Source organism: Rana temporaria, chromosome 1 (genome assembly GCF_905171775.1).
Source record: "Rana temporaria chromosome 1, aRanTem1.1, whole genome shotgun sequence".
Lineage (NCBI taxonomy): Eukaryota > Metazoa > Chordata > Amphibia > Anura > Ranidae > Rana > Rana temporaria.
Window position 1 is genome coordinate 59,830,369 of NC_053489.1, and position 20,023 is coordinate 59,850,391.

General features: G+C 45.2%; 1 protein-coding gene across 1 annotated transcript in view; it reads right to left on the bottom strand.

The window, feature by feature from the left end:
- Nucleotides 1–20,023, bottom strand: part of CPLANE1 (ciliogenesis and planar polarity effector 1) — a 185,927-nt gene that overhangs the window by 21,383 nt on the left and 144,521 nt on the right. The window contains exons 39-45 of the mRNA XM_040338483.1: nt 18,957–19,043; nt 17,549–17,626; nt 11,596–11,708; nt 9,239–9,392; nt 4,651–4,880; nt 2,565–2,655; nt 429–569 (exon numbers count right to left, since the gene is read on the bottom strand). Coding sequence (XP_040194417.1) covers nt 429–569; nt 2,565–2,655; nt 4,651–4,880; nt 9,239–9,392; nt 11,596–11,708; nt 17,549–17,626; nt 18,957–19,043 — 894 coding nt within the window. The remainder of the gene's footprint in view (nt 1–428; nt 570–2,564; nt 2,656–4,650; nt 4,881–9,238; nt 9,393–11,595; nt 11,709–17,548; nt 17,627–18,956; nt 19,044–20,023) is intronic.

A 20,023-nucleotide genomic window follows, 5' to 3' on the forward strand; every position in this document is an offset into this window, starting at 1 on the left:
AAAAAAACTTTGGTGTGCAGCAGCCCTCTTCATCCCCCGTCATACTTACCCGAGCCGTCTTTATTCAGCAATGCTGCAGGAGTTTCTAAGCAGACCGGGACCCTCCTCATTGGCTGAGACAGCAGCTTGGCATGATTGGCTCCTGCTGCTGTCAATCAAAATCATTCAGCCGATCAGGAGAGAGGGGCGGGGTTGGGTCACGGGGAGCTGTCACACGGCTCGGGTGCCCCCATAGCAAGATGCTCAACTCAACAGGAGGGAGGGGCCAGGAGCACCAGAGAAACACCCGAGAAGAGGAGGATCGGGGCTGCTCTGTGCAAATCCAACTGCATAGAGCAGGTAAGTATAACATGTTTATTGATTAAAAAACAAAAAAACAAGACTTTACAATCACTTTAAGACACACGAGACAAAAACTTCTAACGTACCTGTAAGAAGACGAGCGTCAGGTTTTGCATTGATAAAGACCTCTAGAGGGTGTTCACGTAATCTTAAAGCTCTGGGGTTAGGCAGTGTAAACTCCTCCTCCTCAGCCAGATCCTCCAATACCATCTCACCAAGAGTAAACCCTAAATACAAAGAATGTTACAATTCGTTTAAAGAGATATCACCAGCACGGTGCACTGCAGACTCTCCAACACAGACTTCCCACAGGAGGAAGAAACAGTTTGTTCCTGAACTTTTCTCTATCTGTCTAAGTACACGGACATATGTATCGTAAGACCAGTATTTAACCGCTTACTTACCATGGCAATTTATTTCCTTTTTTACATACATGCTAAAAGCAGCCAAAAATACTTAGAACCCCCAAACATTATACATATATTTTTTTTTAAATCAGAAGCCCTGAAGAATAAAATACTGGCTGTTGCTTAATATTTTCATTTATCAAATGCTAATTCTCAGTAAAAAATACAGTTAAATAAATTTTAGTGCACACAAAAAAACATAATACCCCCTTTCTTTGGTTAAATATAACATATGATGTTGTGTCAAGTAAATAAATACCAAACATTTTAAATTGTGCATGCCTGTGAAATGGTGACAAATTACCGCACCTAAAATGGTTTATAGGCGATGCGTTAAAAGCCTTTACAGGTTATCAGTTTGGGTGAATGTGATCTATAATGCTATAATTAGCGTTGCTCCAATGTTCATGGCAATACCAAACATATGCAGTGCAATTATCGCTTAGAATGGGGGAGCTTTTCATTTTTTTATAATTATTTTTATATAAAAAAATAAGTTTTTACTTTATTGCCATCACAAGGGTGGGGGGGCCTTGTAGTAGATTTGGGCCATGACTGGCACTCTTACATCAGGGTTACTGTATATTAACACCCCTGATGTCTCCCCTGCACTTCCTCTGATAAAACACAGATCTGCTAGATCAGTACCAGCCAGGGAAAGACAGCTCTAAAACCAGAACGGACGAAAACCTTTTTGATCCTGGCTTCATTCATCACAGAGGAGATTAGGGAATGGGTGTTCCTCCATCTCCTCTGTGTGCAGCTGACATGACTGCTTACAGAGGTTTCAGGATTTCCTGCGAGATGGGAGAGCCTGGGAAAAGCATCGGGAGGTTTAGGTCCCCTTCTGAGCACTGCAAAAGTGATTGGGCAGCTGGAAGGCTGATTGCTGGCTGAAAAAAACCAATACCAGGATCATGGCTATATATATTATATATATATATATATATATATATATATATATATATATATATATATATATATATATATATATATATATATATATATATATATATATATATATCCTCTAGGCAGCAAGCGGTTAAGCCACAATGTTAACCGCTCCAAAAATATGTTCGCAACATGGTTGTCATGCTAATGCTTTGGCTTCAATACTGGAGTTACTGACCTGGAATCAGCACAGAGATGAGAAATACTAAGCCAGACAAAGCTAGGCATCTCATTCATTTCTATCCCTGTTATTTGCCCTAATGTTAGATGGCTTATTGATAGAAATAAACAACATTTTTGATGCATGTGCAGAAGAACTGAGGGGCCTTCTGGAAGCATTAATGAGATGCACAATTTTGATTAGGCAAGAATCTAAGATAAGAGTAGGACTTTGGGAAGGATTTTTTTTTTCCTATTGCCGTTTGTCCACTGAGGAGACTACCCCTCACTTCCTGTCCTGGTGTCACAGGAGAAGTAAGAGTGCAAAATGTTGCAATAGGAATCCAAAATAGAGTAGGAAGTTGGGGACAAGCATACAGCAAGTAAAGTCAGCGGAACCGATTCAACTGACTCAGACAGCAAGTCCTCTTTAGGCCCCATGCACACTGGGTGTTCAGCCACAGTCCTGCTGACAGCAGCCTATCAAACTTTTTGAGAGGCTGACAGCTGCTGCGTCTGGACGGGACACCTAGCAGGTCGAACATTTTGGGCTGTATGTGCTCAGGGACGAGTGCTTTTTTTTCTTTTTTTTTTAGCTGACGCAAACCACATTCTACAACAAAAAATACATTAAAAATCAGCTGAAAAGATAGCCCATATTTCACACTACACAAAGTTAGGTACGCTATACTGGAAGGTTCTCACCTCTTCCTGGGCCAGCAGGCTCTCTAGGAGGATGGACTTCTTTAGGGTCGGGGTCCACTGCAGTTGCCAGATTGTCTATCGTGTTGACCAGCTACCATCATAACAAAAAATCACATTAAAAAGGTAGAAGACAGCCACAAAAATACATTCAGGTATGTTTCTTACTATAAGTTATAAAGGCGGTATTATTATTATTATTATTTTATTATGTACTTTAAGATAACTTAAAGTTATTGTAAACAATCCCCTTGCGAAACAATGAAAAGCAAAACATTTGTTTATAGATATAAAAAGAAAAACATTCCAAATACCCTTTTTTATAAGTGATCACATTCCCTCTGTTCTCAGCTGCAGAAAAGCTGGGGGAGGAGAAGCAGCACATTGAGCTGATCATTAAAGGAGCGCACACTGAGTTTCCAGCATAGCTAGGGAACTGACCACGGTGTGTTCTCCTGCTTAGTGTGGTCAGTTTTTACTAGGAAAGCAGAGGGACTGGCAGGAACACCAGGGATTTCACACAAAGGAAGCAATATAAAGACAACAGGATACTTTTTTCTACAAGTACATGGTACAGCAGGCACATATCAGGAGTATGAAATGTTGGGGTAACAAACTGTACTTTACATTAACCTGCTAAAAATGTTCCCATTTAAAAGAACAGGCTATAATTAGTAGTGATAACTGTCCTTCAGGCTGACCATAAATTGGACTTTTAAAGCAGTATTAAACCCAAAAGCAAACATTTACTACCGATACTTAGACGCGATGGCCGCATTCCATTTTAAACTTTCATTTTTCTATGTTCATCTGGTGATCTGGCCAATCAGTCTATTGTTTTTCAAAAGAACAAGCTCTCTTGCAGATGTATATGTTACAGGGATGAGACAAACCATTTACAACTGACAAAAAGTGCTTCCAGTAATCAACTTTTATTTAGAAAAAAAATCTTTATCCAAAAAACGAAAAAGTGTAGTATATTTAAATCTGATGGTACATTAAAACACTCTGTGCTCCTTCACCTAGATTAGGGGCGCTCTAATACAAGAGGTGTATTACTGGCCAGAGCACCAGGTGAAAACCTAGAAAAAAAGCCTAAAAACAGAAACCAGCCACCACATCTAAGTATTGGTAAGCTGCAATATATCACTTTTGGTTTTGGGCTTAATACTGCTTTATAGCTCAATTACACGCAGTGGATCACTCTTCAGAGGGTGTTTGACAAGTGGTAAGGAGATGTTATATCATTGACCTTTTTAACCCCTAAAACCTGCACCACAACTGAGTGCGTTGCACACGGTTGCGGTGTGGCTCCATTCAGGTCAATGTGTTGTGGTCAGAGTACGACAGGATAATTTTTGCTGTGTCACGATGCACAACATCTTGTCTGCAGGACGTGTACACCCCCATCCTCTACCTTTAGGCCCCTTTCACACTGAGGAGTTTTTCAGGCGGTTTAGCGCTAAAAATAGCGTCTAAATACCGCCTGAAAAACTCCTGCCCTGCAGTCTCAATGTGAAAGCCCGAGGGCATTCACACTGAGGCGATGCGCTGGCGGGAGACAAAAAATCTCCTGCAAGCAGCATCTTTGGAGCGGCCGTTAGCCTCTGCAGAGGCGCATTGCCGGCGGTATTAACCCTTTTTTGGCCGTTAGCGGGGGGTTATTACCGCACCGCTAGCAGACGAATACTGCCGCAATTCCAAAGGTATAGCTATACCACCACTGCACATCGCGCCCCAGTGTGAAAGGGGCCTTACAGCTTAAAGGGGAGCGTTTATTGCGCAGTAAAAATGTGTTTTAACTGCATGTTTTTACTGCCCCCACATATCATATGACACCAAGATGTATGTTAAATGGTGGTTTATACAGAGAGGTTCATAGAAATGTAAAAATCATAGTCCAAAACCTTAAATTCTGTTATCAGTCCACATTGATGCACCTATAATGTTGTGATGCCATTTGTAAACATTTCAAATCTCCCAAAATCCGGCTGCTTATGACAAGCCTTTACTGTTCCTTCTCAACTGAAATCTATCAGGCGTAAATTCCAAATATAGTAAAAATTGGCTGTAATGTGTTCTTGCTTACCAGTTCAGTATTGGCAAAGTCTCTCTCCATGCTTTCTGCCATATTCTGCAAGGCTCTTAGCTGGAAATCCATCTCTTTCAGTCTGTAGAAGGCATCATTACTTTCTAAAGTCCTAGGTGTCCAGACTTTTGGAAATGGTTCTTCAGCATTTACAGACGGCTCTGGCTGTATAACACCATTTACAGAGTCGGGCTGGCCATCCTCTAACCTTGGCTGGCTCTGGAATATGTCTAATGAATAAAAATAAAAGCAACGTATTAAAACTGGAGGGAAGGAGAATGAGGCCTTACGTTTATTGCTTACAGTTTAGCTGATATTATAAGGTTACAAAAGAGGGCTAAAGATCGGTAGTGAAGTACTTTTTCAATTCAGTTGAATATGTTTGGAATACAAACCAGAATCACTTACTATGGGCAACTAGTTTTTTTTTCCTATTCTAGAATGTTATTCAGTAACTGAAGGACGACAATTCAAGCAGAAGTGACGCATTCAATTCACATGCAGTCCTAATTATTTCTATATCAGCTGAAGGCACAAAGTATACCCAAGCATCATTCACCACAGAGGAGACGGGGGAAAGGATGTTCCTCCATCTCCTGCACAGTCAACATAAATGCTTACAGAGGCTCCAGGAGGCTTCCCTTTCGGTTAAAGGGGTTGTAAAGGTTTATTTTTTTTATTTTTTTAAATAACAAACATGTTGACTTCAATAACATTGCGAATAGGGACCTGGACAGATTGTCAACGACAGCCCTTGACAGTCCAGCCCATCCCCACACCATGTTTGGCAAGCTTCTTGCCGACCTGGCCCTGATAGACACATGGAGACATCACTATCCTTAAGATAGGGTGTTCTCATGTTTCTCAGCAACGCATAACTCCATGTCACGCATAGACCTTATACTAATATCCCGCTCTCTTCTTCCAATATTAGGAGACGTAGGTTTTAATCCCCGTGTCCTCTCTGACCACGCCCCCTATTGGGCTGAGCTCCGGCTCGACTCTCGCCCACGACATATACCTGGAAGCTCAATGCCTTCTGGTTAAAGGTTGTTCCCGATTTAGAGGAGGCCGTTGACAAAAGGGATTTTTTCTTCCAAACCAATAAGGACAAAGCACCATTCAATGTGGTCTGGGATTCGTTTAAATCCCATGCCCGTCTGATTTTATCTCTACACATATCCAGGTACAGAAAAACCTCATCACAGGTGGTTAGGCAAGCAGGAAAATCTTTGGCGGATATAGAAAGGATTTTATTAACAACCCCTCCCCATCCACAGCCGACCAGCTAAAGCTACAGGCACGAGTGGTGAACAGTCTCCATTTCGAAAAAGCAGAGAGGAAGATATTTTATAGCAAACAGAGGACGTATGAATGTGGGGAACGGGCGGGACGTCTCCTGGCCTACCTAGCTCATTTGGACCACTAACCTCCCACGGTGGTTTCCCTCGAACTGCCGACAATGTGCTGATTACTGACCCTGATATGGTGGCTGGGGAGTTCCGCTCCTTCTTCGCATCCCTATATTCTTCTGCCACCAACAACCCCAGGGAGGAGATAGAGGCACTTCTAGCTGGCATAGAATTGCCCACACTTTCCCAATCTCAGATTGAGATGCTGGAGGCTCCCATTACAGTCAGCCCTAGAGGCCATACAAACTTTTGGTAGCTACTCTGGATTGAAGATCAATTGGGACAAGTCCCAAATCCTTCCCATTGACATAACTTGTCCCCACTGAGACTCAGGCCTCCTCTCCCCTCATTAGGGTTAGTTCCATGAAATATCTAGGCATAATAATCACCCGCTCTCCAGAAGATTTTGTTAAACTTAATTTAGAGCCCCTGATAGCAACCCTGAAATCCAAGACACAGACATGGGCCAAACTACCCCTGGGCGTCATGGGTCAGGTGAACTTAATTAAGATTAAGATTAAAGTGTCCTGCTTCCCCAGTTTTGTGCGTCTTGTGGCACGCACCGGTCTATCTACCCCTTAGAATCTTTAAATCTATCAAAGCTATTCTTACCTCTTTTGTGTGGGGATAACTTCTTAACTCATCATCATGTTTATGTACTTTGAACTCAACTGTATGAGCGTTGTTGAAACATGTAATATACTAGGACCATAGGATGCATTGAGGTGAAACAACACAAACCTTTACAACCCCTTTTTATGTGAAACTTTGAAAACAAAATTATCAGCTACAGATTTATGGCAGATAAGACTTTGTATGTCTTCTTCCAACAAACAAACAAAAAACAAAAAAATACATATTTTCCATTCTGCTAGCATTTTCTTTTTAATTGCACACTGAGTGTGGCATGTGGGCAGCTTAGTTAGTATAGTGAATAACCCTGGCATACACTCCGGAGGACGCGCACAGCAGGTGAGCGGGCTCAGGTAAGTAAACGGGGGGCTGGGGAGCCGTCATTGCAGGGTGTTTTCACTTTAATGCATAGGATGCAATAAATATACTGTGTAACACTGCTTTAACAATATTCCCAAAGTTATGCACAAAAAAGATGCAATCACACAGTGTTTATAACTTTGGGAATATTAGCAGCAGCGATATATATTTATTATATTTTGTTTTATATACTTCTTGCTTATTTTTGTTAGGCAAACTTTTGTTTGGCACAGTGCTGCTGATGAACGCATTGTGTTAATGCACGTATTGTACACATGTATGAATTCTTACACTGTGTTATTTCATCTTTTCTGTTTATAACTTTGGGGATTTTGTTAGAGTAGCAGCAGTGAGATATATTTATTATCTTTGTGGTGTGTGTTTATATATACATATCTACACACACATTTCTTGCCTATTTTTTATATATTTTGAAAGTGCGGAGTGTGGTTTTATATACAAGGCGTGTCTAAAAAGTTTGGTGAATGGTATCAGAAAACAAATTACCTTTATTGGCCTTAAAAATAATCGCCATCCTTCACAACATACCTTTGGCAACGTTCATATAGCTTCTGGAAACTGTCAAAGGCCTCTTCAGGAATTGATCTCAGAACTGCTGCCACACATTCTTGGATTGCCGCCACATCAGCAAAAAGTGTGCATTTCATGGCGCTCTTGCAGGCGACTTTTTGGGTCACAGGGAAGACGGTGAACGCCATTCCATTGATTGCCGATTGGATTCCGAACCAAATTGGTAGCACCAGGTTTCAATCCTGCGACGATGGTTGGCAGAAAAGATGGATCCTGGTCACACGATAATGAAATCTCCAGGGGTTTCCATTTGTTTTGCTTTCTGTTCGTCTGTCAGCTTGTGAAGCACAAATCAGGAAGAGATCTTCCACTTACCTAACTCTTCACAGACAATGGTGCGCACTGCATCCTTGCTAATGTCTTTCTTCTTTTCTCTTTCTTCTTTCTTTTTTCTTTTTCTTTTTCTTTTCTCAATAGCTCCGCCATGAATTGTAGAGTCAGTCAGATCTCGTGCCAGCATTTGTCGCACTCGCTCAATAATTTCTGGGGTTCTGCTTGTTGACGGCCCATCCTCAGTCGTTTCCTTCCCGTCTGAAAAGCGTTTGTAAACTCATTTTCTGCTCACGGCTTCCGTCCTGTACACTTGCACCAACATTTAATGCGTCTGTAGCCAGTTTTCTTAATTTGTAGCAGACTTCGATTGTTCACTTGTTGCTCCATTGGACTGTGACCCTACCTCTCACACTGACTACGTTCGACTGCCCACAGCGCGTTTATCCTAGCAGGCACGTGTACTCCATGCTAGGTAGCGCTTTTCGACATGCCTCTGGATAGCCATGTTGCCGTTGAGATATCAGAACATTCACCAAACTTTTTAGACACGCTATATATATATATATATATATATATATATATATATATATATATATATATATATATATATATATATATATATATATATATATATATATATATATATATATATACATATATACATATATACACATATATACACATACATATACACACACCATCAAAAAGTTTCCGTCCTTTTTTAAAGCAGAGTTCCACCTGAAAATGGAACTTCCGCTTTTTGGAACCTTTCCCCCCCCCCCCCCCCCCTCCAGTGTCACATTTGGCACCTTTCAGGGGGAGGGGGGTGCAGACAGATATTTGCACCCACTTCCTGGTATAGACTCACACCACTTCCCCCCCCCCCCCCCCGCTGTCTCCTGGGAAACACAATGGTCCCGGGAGAGAGCGGGGACCAGTGAAGGCGCGCCACTCTACTCGCGCATGCGCAGTAGGGAACCGGGAAATGAAGCCGCAACACCTTACTTCCTGATTCCCTCACCGAGGATGGTGGCAGGGGCACCCGAGAGACGAGCAATTGCTCGGCCTCGGCTGCCGACATCGTGGGCATGCTGGACAGCTAACTGTCCATTTTTTTAAAAGTCAGCCGCTGCAGTATTTGTAGCTGCTGGCTTTTAAAAAAATAAATAAAATCGGGTGGACCTCCGCTTTAACTCGGAAACTGCAGAAACGTTTTGAAGACCACTCGCATGTATATTTTGGAGGACCTATTTATCGTGCACACATTTTGTGCTCTACATATGGAATTTTCTGTCCATCTAGATTCTGTCCATGGTTACCTCTGTTGGGAAGCAGTCCTCTGGGCAATGCATTTTTCTTAGAGGCTGCCATGAGGTGGAGATCAGCTGAGGAAGGAAGCCTCTCTATATCTGGGATGTGCTGTACAAAATCTTTTTCATCCAAGTCCGTTACAGCTAGTAGATGTTCTTCACCCTGCAGTGTGAAGGAAAAGGGCAATAAAAAGTTAAGGACTTAATATATTTCAAACAACAGAGGGATAAAAAGTTGTTGCCCTTTCCAAACAATTATGTTCCACATGTATACTTTTCAAAAACAGAAAAATACAGCAGACAATCTCACACACAAGCCATGACATCATAAACAAGCATACTTTCTAATGCAAAGTTTTATCAAATTAACCACTTCATGATCACGCTATAGATAAACGACACCTCCAGCGCAGCTCTCTCATTTTGGAATGGCGTCCATGGATGTCCTCCCAGAACTGTTGTGTCCTACAGACACAGCTGATCACAGATCACGGTAAAGTGCCAATCACAGCAACCCTTTCCCATGTGATAAGCTGAGTCCAAGCACAACTTATCACAAGTAAACAAACTTGCAGATTATCGGCTTTCCTTTCCTCATGTGCTGTCATAGCGCGAGAAGAGGAGATCCGGTAACCGGCAAGTGTGACAGGTGACATTTACACAGACAATTAGTGATCTGATCATCAGTGTCCCGATTATCAGTTAAGCCCCATCAGTGCTGTCTATCAGTGTCTCCTCATCAGTGCACATCAGTGCTGTCTATCAGTGTCTCCTCATCAGCGCTTATCAGTGAAGGAGAAAAATTACTTATTTGTCAAATCTTATAATAGAAACTAAGACAAATAAATATATTTTAAACATTTTGGGTTTTTCCTTTAAAAAAAATCCAGTGGTGATTAAATATCACATCTCCATCTGTCTCAAAAAAATGATAAAAATTTCATATGGGGACAGTGTTGCATGACCGCAGTGTTAATTTCTTCAACTAAAATATTTTCGTCTGCTAAATTAATAGCATTTTAGTTTACTAAAATACGACTAAAACAAACAATTGAGAACACAAAAAAATGAATAAAACTAAAATGGCATTTTAGTCAAAAGACTATGACTAAAACTAAATTGAAATTTTACATCAAAATTAAAGGGTTACTAAAGGAATTTTTTTTTTTTTTTTAAATAACAAAATCCTCCACTGTGCAGTTCGTTTTGCACAGAGTGGCCCCGATCCTCGTCTTCTGGGGTCCCTCTGCGGCTGTCTCTGGTCCTCCCCGCAATTACTCACCACAGTCATGCGAGAGCTCGCATGGTGGTCAGTAATTGCGGGCGCGCTCCCATGATACAGCTCACTGTATCACACGGCCCCGCCCCTTGGCACGCCGCATAACTGGATGTGATTGACAGCAGCGCCAGCCAATGGCTGCGCTGCTCTTAATCCATCCACTCTAGCCAATCAGTGGCCAGGCTGAGCGGCGACGAAGATCCCGGGACCGCGCGCGGGACTTTAGAGGGGTCAGGTAAGTATAAGGGGGGCTGGGGGGGGGGGGCGGCAACACCAGATGTTTTTTCACCTTAATGCATAGATTGCATTAAGGTGAAAAAACATTTTCCTTTACAGTAAATAGTTTACAGTTTTTATATATATATATATATATATATATATATATATATTATTTCTTTTGTTCAAGTTGTACTTATGCTTGCCAAAAAGCAATACTTTTGTTTGTTTTTGAAACTTGGTTTTATTTATAAAGACGTTATAGATATATCACAACTGCTAAATCTTTGTCTGTAGTGCATGTTCAAACCTTAATGCCATAAATAATAACATGTTATTAGATTTTTACTCCAGGAGTATATAATGAGTTTGGCAATTCTAAAAAAAAAATTATAAAAATAATAATGCAATAAAATGTACCTAAACCCACTTGATTTTAGTCGACTAAAATGTACTGGAGATTTTAGTCGACTAAAACTAAACCAATATAGATGACTAAAATACGACTAAAACTAAAATGGCATTTTAGTCAAAAGACTATAACTAAATCAAAATGTTATGTCAAAATTAACACTGCATGACCGAGAAATTGTCATTTAAAGTGTGACAGTGCTGAAATCCGAAAAACGGCTTGGGCAGGATAGGGGTGAAAATGTCCAGTACTGAAGTGGTTAATCCCAAAACCCTAAATTGTCTTAAATGGAATATCTAGTAGTAGTTAGTCACATTCAACTGGACTTGTCCTGTAATGTCCAGACAGTTTTGCAGCTTATCCAAGCCTCTTCAACATTACAGAGAAAGTTAAGTTGAACGACTGGCTACGCTATACTTTGACCTTAGTAAATGAGAATCTTCACAGAAGATGTCTTACATGTGGTGGTGAAGTGTCTTCCTTCTGAAACATCTTTTCTCGCTGCTCATCATATTGAAGGTTTAAAAAGAGCACCGGAGGCAAGTGCTGGGGGTGGTCAGCTGAAAGCTCATCTGCAAGAAACAACGTTGAAATTAACTGTCAAATTATTTAGGACATAGACATTGCATGACAATTCCAAACAATTAGATTCCACATGTATATTTTTCAAGGACAGAAAAATACTGCAGACAATCTAACACAGAAGCCACAACATTCCTTTAATGTATTTTACAGCCGAACTCCAGGAAAACTGCTAAATAAATTAGATACATATACGGGAGCTGTTTTACCTGCCAAAGTATCCTTCGCCCACACCACATTGTCCTGTCTGGTAGGGCAGGAGACTTTATTTTATACTTATTTAAACATACTGCAGCATTTACAATCTGGGAAAAAAAGGATTTTTGTACTCACCGTAAAATCCATTTCTCTGAGTTCATAGACGGACACAGCCTTCATTGACCTTAGGGTTATGCTTCTTCCTACCAGGAGATTTAGGCAGAATTCTACAGCACTTAAGGTGTTAAAAACTTTCCTTCATGCTGCTCCTCCCAGGGGGCGTGGCTCCCCCAGGCATAACCCACACCCTGCTCCAGCAGCTTCAGTTCGTAACAAGCAGTACAAACAAAGGAGGGGTGGGTGCTGTGTCCGTCTATGAACTCAGAGAAATGGATTTTACGGTGAGTACAAAAATCCTTTTTTCTCTTTCGTTCATAGACGGACACAGCCTTCATTGACCTTAGGGACGTCCCCAAGCAGTGTCAAAAAAATTCGAGGGGTGGGAAAAATAACACAGCAAAAACAGGTTACACCCCAAACAAAAACCGGAGTTACTCAACGGAGGAACTCCAACCTTAAACTGCCGCCTGTAACACCCTGCGGCCGAATGAGGCATCAGAAGATGCACTCACATCCACCATATAAAACTTTGAAAAAGCGTGGACCGACGACCAGGTCGCAGCCTTACACACCAGTAACACAGAGGCTTGGTGTCGGAAGCCCAAGAGGCCCCGATCGCCCTGGTCGAATGCGCCGTGACCCGAAAGGGAGGCGCCCGCCCCTTCAGGGCGTAGGCCTGAAGCACAATCCGTCGGATCCACCTGGAAATGGTGGCCGACGAAACTGCCAGGCCCTTACTGGGACCGGACACAGACACGAACAGCGAGTCCGACATCCGGAACGGAGCTGTCGCCGACAAGTAAACTTGAAGGGCCCGAACCACATCCAAAGAATGTAAAGTGGCCTCCTTCGGGTTCTTCGGCTGAGGACACAAGGATGGAAGAACAATGTCCACATCCAAGTGAAAAGCCGAAACGACCTTAGGGAGAAAAACGGCTGCGGCCGCAGCACCACCTCATCCTTACGGATGACCAAGCAGGGAGCCTTGCAAGACAAGGCCACCAGAACAGACAGACACCCGTCTGATCGAGGTAATTGCTACCAGAAATAAAATCACCTTTTGTGACAATAAAACAAAAAACCTCCCGAATGTCCTCAAAGGGAGCATCCCGAAGCACTGAAAAGACTAAATTCAAGTCCCATGGGGGTAATGGAGGGCGCACCGGAGGGGCCACCTACCAGACCCCCTGACCCAACGCACGCACCCAGGAGTGCTATGCCAAGGGTCGCTGCAAGTAAAAAACAGCCAGAGCAGAAATCTGGCTCCTAACCGTACGTAAGGCGAGAGCCTGAACCACTCCCTGCTGCAAAGACAGCAGAATCCTGTACACAACGCATGTACGAGAGTGCCAGTTCATCTCCCCACACACAGAGAAGTAGGCCTTCCATGTATGAGGAAAAAACCTACGTGAGGTAGACCTCCGTGCAGGCAGCACGGTAGAGACCACCGAGCCCAATAGGCCTCGGTCCTTAAGCCCCTGGCTCTCAACAGCCACGCCGCTAAGGCCGGTGGCTGTGAAACAGGGTGGAAGATTGGACCCTGTAACAGAAAATCAATTCCCAGGGGAAGACGCTAGGGGGCGTCTGCCAGCAGACGCACCTGGTCCGCGTACCAGAAGCGACGCGGCCAATCTGGGGCAATCAGGACCGATAGAATCCCTACAGCTTCTACTCTGCGCAGCAGGCGAGGAAGAAGCTTCCGAGGAGGGAAGGTGTAAAGTAGGCGACAGCGACCCCAAGGAGCCACCAACGCGCCTGACGCGTCCGCCCACGGGTCCTTAAACCTGGCCACGAACCGTGGCACCTACCGATATAGAGACGGGACGCTAGAAGGTCCACGTCCGGAGTGCCCCACTTTCGGCACAGACCCCGAAACACCTGCGGGTGGAGAGACCACTCTCCTTGGCCCAGTGCAGTGCGACTTAGGTAGTCGGCTAGCCAATTCCGTATTCCCGGAATTTACCCGGCCGATAGAGCCGGAACGGACCCTTCGGCCCACCGAAAGGATGCGCGCGACCCCCGTCGCTGCAACAGAACTCCGTGTGCCTCCCTGATGATCAACCTACGCCACGGACGTGGTGTTATCGGACAGGATCCTGACCGGTCGGCCCTGTAGATCCAGGGACCACCTGGTAAGGCAAAGCTTGATTGCTCGGAGCTCCAGAACGTTGATCAGTAGGCAGGACTCCACCTGAGTCCAGTGCCCCTGGGCTGACTGGGTGCCCCAAGCGCCCCTCCCCAACCGGAGAGGCTGGCATCCGTCGTGACCACTGTCCAGTGGCCTGCAGAAAAATGACTTTCCGGCCCGAAGCACCGGAAACGCCAGCCACCATACCAGGGGAGACATGATCAGATGACTCAACTGAATCTGGTAATCCAGAGATGACGGAAGCTAGTCCCATCGTGACAGCAGTTCCCTCCGTAGTACCCTGGCGTGGAATTGGGCATACGGAACCGCCTCAAAAGGGGCTACCAACTGACCCAGAACCTTCCTGCAGAATCGCAGAGATGACCGCTTCTGGGTCGGCAACTGCTGCACAGCAGATAGCAGAGTCTGAAGTTTTTCCGCTAGGAGAAAAACACTCCCGCCCCGGAGGAATCCAGGACCAGTCTCAGGTATCCCTGAGACGGAATCAACCCTGATTTCAGGACAATCCAGAAACCAGCCGAACACTCGGAGAGCCTGACACGTGATAGACACGGCTCCACCAATGCAGAGCTCGAAGAAGCTCGTAGGAGAATGTCGTCCAGACATCCCATGATAACAAACCCCCGCTGTCACAGCCGGGCCAGTATCGGTACGAGCACCTTGGCGAAAACCCGCCGAATGGGAAGGACACCATTGAAAATGGTCCCCCCCGACCGCAAAGCACAGCCAAGGAGATTTCCAAGACGGCCGCTGTCTGAGGTAAAAATTACCTCATAGAACACAGCAGTACTGACTGCTTTGTTACCTCAGAAAAGAATCACAGCGTTACCAAGGAGATTTCCAAGACGGCCGCTGTCTGAGGTAAAAATTACCTCATAGAACACAGCAGCACTGACTGCTTTGTCTGTTACCTCAGAAAAGAATCACAGCGTTACCAAGGAGATTTCCAAGACGGCCGCTGTCTGAGGTAAAAATTACCTCATAGAACACAGCAGCACACAGCAGCACCCCCCAGAGTAACAACACAGTCCCCCTAACAACACACGGGCCCCGGTGGTAACAAAGAAAACCCAGGAGGCCCCCCTTCACAGCCACTACCCAGTCAGGGGAAGGAGGGAGAGGAAGGGGAGAGAGGAAAGCAGGGCAGACCCTCAGTCGACCTCCCCAGGGAAACCACCAGCCAGACCACTTACCTGAGTAAGGGGCCACTACTTACCTGTCCTGCGACTACCCGGCTGGAGGTATCCCAGACAGAACCAACGTCCGTAAACGGCATGGCTGTCGGCCAGACACACTGTGACAAAGCCATAGAGACCGGTCATATGTGTGCCCTAGAACCAAAGTTCCCCGGCCGCCCCTGGAGCAATGGGGCCTGTCGTGGACGTCCCAAAGCTGAGCTGAGGGCCGGCACACGCTCGAAGGCCGAACATGGGGGGACTACAAGAGTCGAGGACCCAGCCTGTCACCCAGTCGGCTGTTGATAGAAGAATCGCAGGATTCAAAAATGCAGGAACAAAATAATAAAAAAAGCGAGAAAAATCGCCAGAAAAAAACTCCAGAGTCCAGGAACTCCAGAGATAGCCTTGACCTCCTGTCGTTAGGCAGAAAACAAACTGAAGCTGCTGGAGCAGGGTGTGGGTTATGCCTGGGGGAGCCACGCCCCCTGGGAGGAGCAGCATGAAGGAAAGTTTTTAACACCTTAAGTGCTGTAGAATTCTGCCTAAATCTCCTGGTAGGAAGAAGCATAACCCTAAGGTCAATGAAGGCTGTGTCCGTCTATGAACGAAAGAGAAACTATAATATGTGGATGAAATATAAAACAACCAGAAGATGGAGGGTCCAGGCAAACGGATCTTTTGCTCCAAAGCAGTATTTCCCACTGGGTCGCAACATGAAAGCGTTTATAGTATGAAGAGCTAGCAGGGATCCTTTCTCTCGCACAAACACCTCGGGCACTGTACAATGTTAGAGCATGTGGGCTACAGGCAGGCACAACAAAAAGAGCAGCACTGCCGTCAAGCTGTGGATTCACTGGGGAAAAGCATTCCCTACTGTCTCTTCACACAGTGAACAGTGGCCCAGCACTGGAAAACGGTTGCGGTGAAACAAGGTAAGAAGGGGGGCAGGAGAGAGAATCTGCCCTGTGAGATGGGGGGGGGGGTATGGGGTTGGAGGATTAAGAGATGTTCAGCAGCGCACCCTCTAGAACTTGCATCTGTTGCTCGGTGGTGCCCTGGGAACAGCAAAGAGCACCGGTGCATGGGAGGCACACTGACCACCAGGGTAAGGAGGGAACAATGACCACCAGGGTAAAAGAGGAGCACATTGACCATAAACGGTAAGGAGGGGGGAACACTGACCACCAGGGTAAGGAGGGGGAACGCTGATCATCAGGGTAAGGAGGGGGGGGGGACGCTGACCACCAAGGTAAGGAGGGGGGAACGCTGACCACCAGGGTAAGGAGGGGGGAACGCTGACCACCAGGGTAAGGAGGGGGGAACGCTGACCACCAGGGTAAGGAGGGGGGAACGCTGACCACCAGGGTAAGGAGGGGGGAACGCTGACCACCAGGGTAAGGAGGGGGGGAACGCTGACCACCAAGGTAAGGAGGGGGGAACGCTGACCACCAAGGTAAGGAGGGGGGAACGCTGACCACCAGGGTAAGGAGGGGGGAACGCTGACCACCAGGGTAAGGAGGGGGGAACGCTGACCACCAGGGTAAGGAGGGGGGAACGCTGACCACCAGGGTAAGGAGGGGGGGGAACGCTGACCACCAGGGTAAGGAGGGAGGGGAACGCTGACCACCAGGGTAAGGAGGGGGGAACGCTGACCACCAGGGTAAGGAGGGGGGGAACGCTGACCACCAGGGTAAGGAGGGGGGGGGACGCTGACCACCAGGGTAAGAAGGGGGGGGGAATGCTGACCACCAGGGTAAGGAGGGGGGGGGACGCTGACCACCAGGGTAAGGAGGGGGGGGACGCTGACCACCAGGGTAAGAAGGGGGGGGGGGGGGACACTGACCACCAGGGTAAGGAAGGGGGGCATTGACCACCAGGGTAAGGAGGGGGGGACACTGACCACCAGGGTAAGGAGGGGGGGGGCACTGACCACCAGGGTAAGGAGGGGGGGGGGGAACACTGACCACCAGGGTAAGGGGGGGGATACTGACCACCAGGGTAAGGAGGAGGGAACACTGACCACCAGGGTAAGGAGGAGGGAACACTGACCACCAGAGTAATGGGGAGGAGGGAACACTGACCACCAGGGTAAGGAGGAGGGAACACTGACCACCAGGGTAAGGGGAGAACACTGAGGTGAAGCTTAAAGCAAACCTGCTGCTTTGCCCATTCAGCACATGCTTACCTTTACTTGTTGGCTCCTTTGCAACTCTGTTCAGTGGTGTCTGTTGGTGTCTCACAGACATTAGATCATCTCTTGATCCTGCGAAAAGAAAGAAGACAGACATTTGATGTCTATGTGCACAGTGAGGATTAAAGAGCATGCATACACACTTACACAAAATCTACTCCAGAGCAATCTTCAAAACATTCCGTCTGGCATAGTCAAGTCTGTCAAATATGAGGTATGTGGTAGGAATAATGGTTTACCAAAAGCACCTCTCATAATTTCCTTCGCTGTAGGCTTAACTCGCACACCAGGAAAGGACTTGTGTCTTAGGTCTATGTCTAGTATGTCAGAATTAATACATACACTTGTCTGATCACACAAGGTTACTTACATGAGAAGTTTTACCTGTTTCCTGTAACAGCCAGGGTTATGTCTAAACAGTAGAGGATAATATAGGAGGGACACAATGTAAATCATTTTTGGGATGTGTCTGTTGCTTTAATTAAAACTGCAACTAGCTTTTTATTTCATGCACACCGTTAGTGATACTGGGCCAGATTCACAAAGCAGATACGACGGCGTATCTCCTGATACGCCGTCGTATCTGTTGTTCTATCTATGCGACTGATTCATAGAATCAGTTACGCATAGATAGCTATAAGATCCGACAGGTGTAATTGTTTTACACTGTCGGATCTTAAGATGCAGTACCGCGGTCGCCGCTGGGGGGATTTCGCGTCGTAAACCAGCGTCGGGTATGCAAATTAGTAACAGCCATCCACGACGGATTTTCGCGTTCGCTACGTCGCCGCTAGTATAGTTTCCCGTCGCATAGTTACACTTTTTTTTGGTGCCCTAACTTTACACAGCAAGCGTATTGCTGTGTAAAGTATGGGCGTCGTTCCCTCGTCGAAATTTAAAAAATAACGTTGTTTGCGTAAGCCGTCCGGGAATACGGAATTACGCTATGCGCGTCGCCGTTCGAAAAATGACGTCACGGCGCGCAAAGCACAGCGGGAGTTAAGAAACGGAGCATGCGCAGTAGGTCCGGCGCGGGAGCACGCCTAATTTAAATGGCACACGCCCATTTAAATTGGCCCGCCTTGCGCCGGAGGCTGCCAGCGTAGGTTTTCATTGCAAGTGCTCTGTGAATCAGGCAATTCTACGTGAATCTGGCCCACTATTTTTAAACAGATCTCCAAACACTGCAAATAATTTAAAAGAAAAAAAGGACTCAAATGTCACAGCAAATATCAGGAAGGGATGGGGGAATGTCTTAATAGTCTGGAGAAAGCAGAGCAATGATGAAGGCAAACTTCAAGCTCATCATTCAACCAATGGGTTGCACCCAACGTCATGCTTAGTATGAGAAGTTTTACAATGACACAAAAAAGGCCTCTGAAAGGAATCTGTGAGAACAGACCTGCAGCAAGAGCAGAAGGGGCCATAGAATTGCTCTGAAGATCTTCTGTCCTTTTATTCTCAAGAGGCTTAGGTGATGCACTGGGAGCTGCAGCAGGAGGAAAAGCAGTAAGGCAGATTAATATACATCTCTTAATATGCTGCATAGACCATTCATTAATCTTCGTGTCATCATAGCTAAGGATGGGGAGCTGAAGTATGGGTCATGACCTATAAATATAATGCAGAGTAATTATCACTGCACTCTCAGAAGATCTTTGCAGATGCATATGTAGTCAGAAATTGCCTGCAATGCCAATATTCATTCATATTAAACATTCTTTCATGTCTGTATACTTTCAGTCTGAACAACAAATAAACTAAAAAGTAAGCAGCTTATAAACCTTAACAACTACAAAATGTACAAGTTGAAAAATACATAAGCAGAGGTAATCTTTAGTTAAAAACTGCATGCAACAATGATTAGCAGATCCAGAAAAACAAGCAGCCAAAGTGATAAAGGCAAATAGGTAAGTGCAACCCGGGTCCCTCCCACATTCCAGGCCTATATATTTGTTACTGGGGCCATGCATCAAAAACCACAAGGGGGGGGGGGGGGGTGGGTATTGTTGTCACAAAGCCAAAGCCATGATTTGCATATAACTGTAGCTGCCAAAATCTTTGAATTAATGATTGTGTCCTGCTGCCTGCACTTTTTTTTCACTCTATTAAATATAAAATAGTAGGTGTGCAACGGATCAAAAAAATCACGTATCGGATCGATCCGCGGATCAGAGTCACGGATCGGATCATCAAAAAAAAAAAGACTAATCTTTTTACACCCACTTGAGTTTTAGATTTCACAGTTCTTTTCAACACAAAACAGGACTTATGTGCTTAAATACAGTATATGTAAATCCGAAGGACTGTTTACATATTAAATTTTAAAAGCCGCAGCAAACCTGCTGACCTCACATGGTTGCTAATGTGACAGAACACCTCTGATTTTCACATTTAACTAAATGTGTTCTGTCACATTAGCAACCATGTGAGGTCAGCAGGTTTGCTGCTGCTTTTAAAATTTAACAT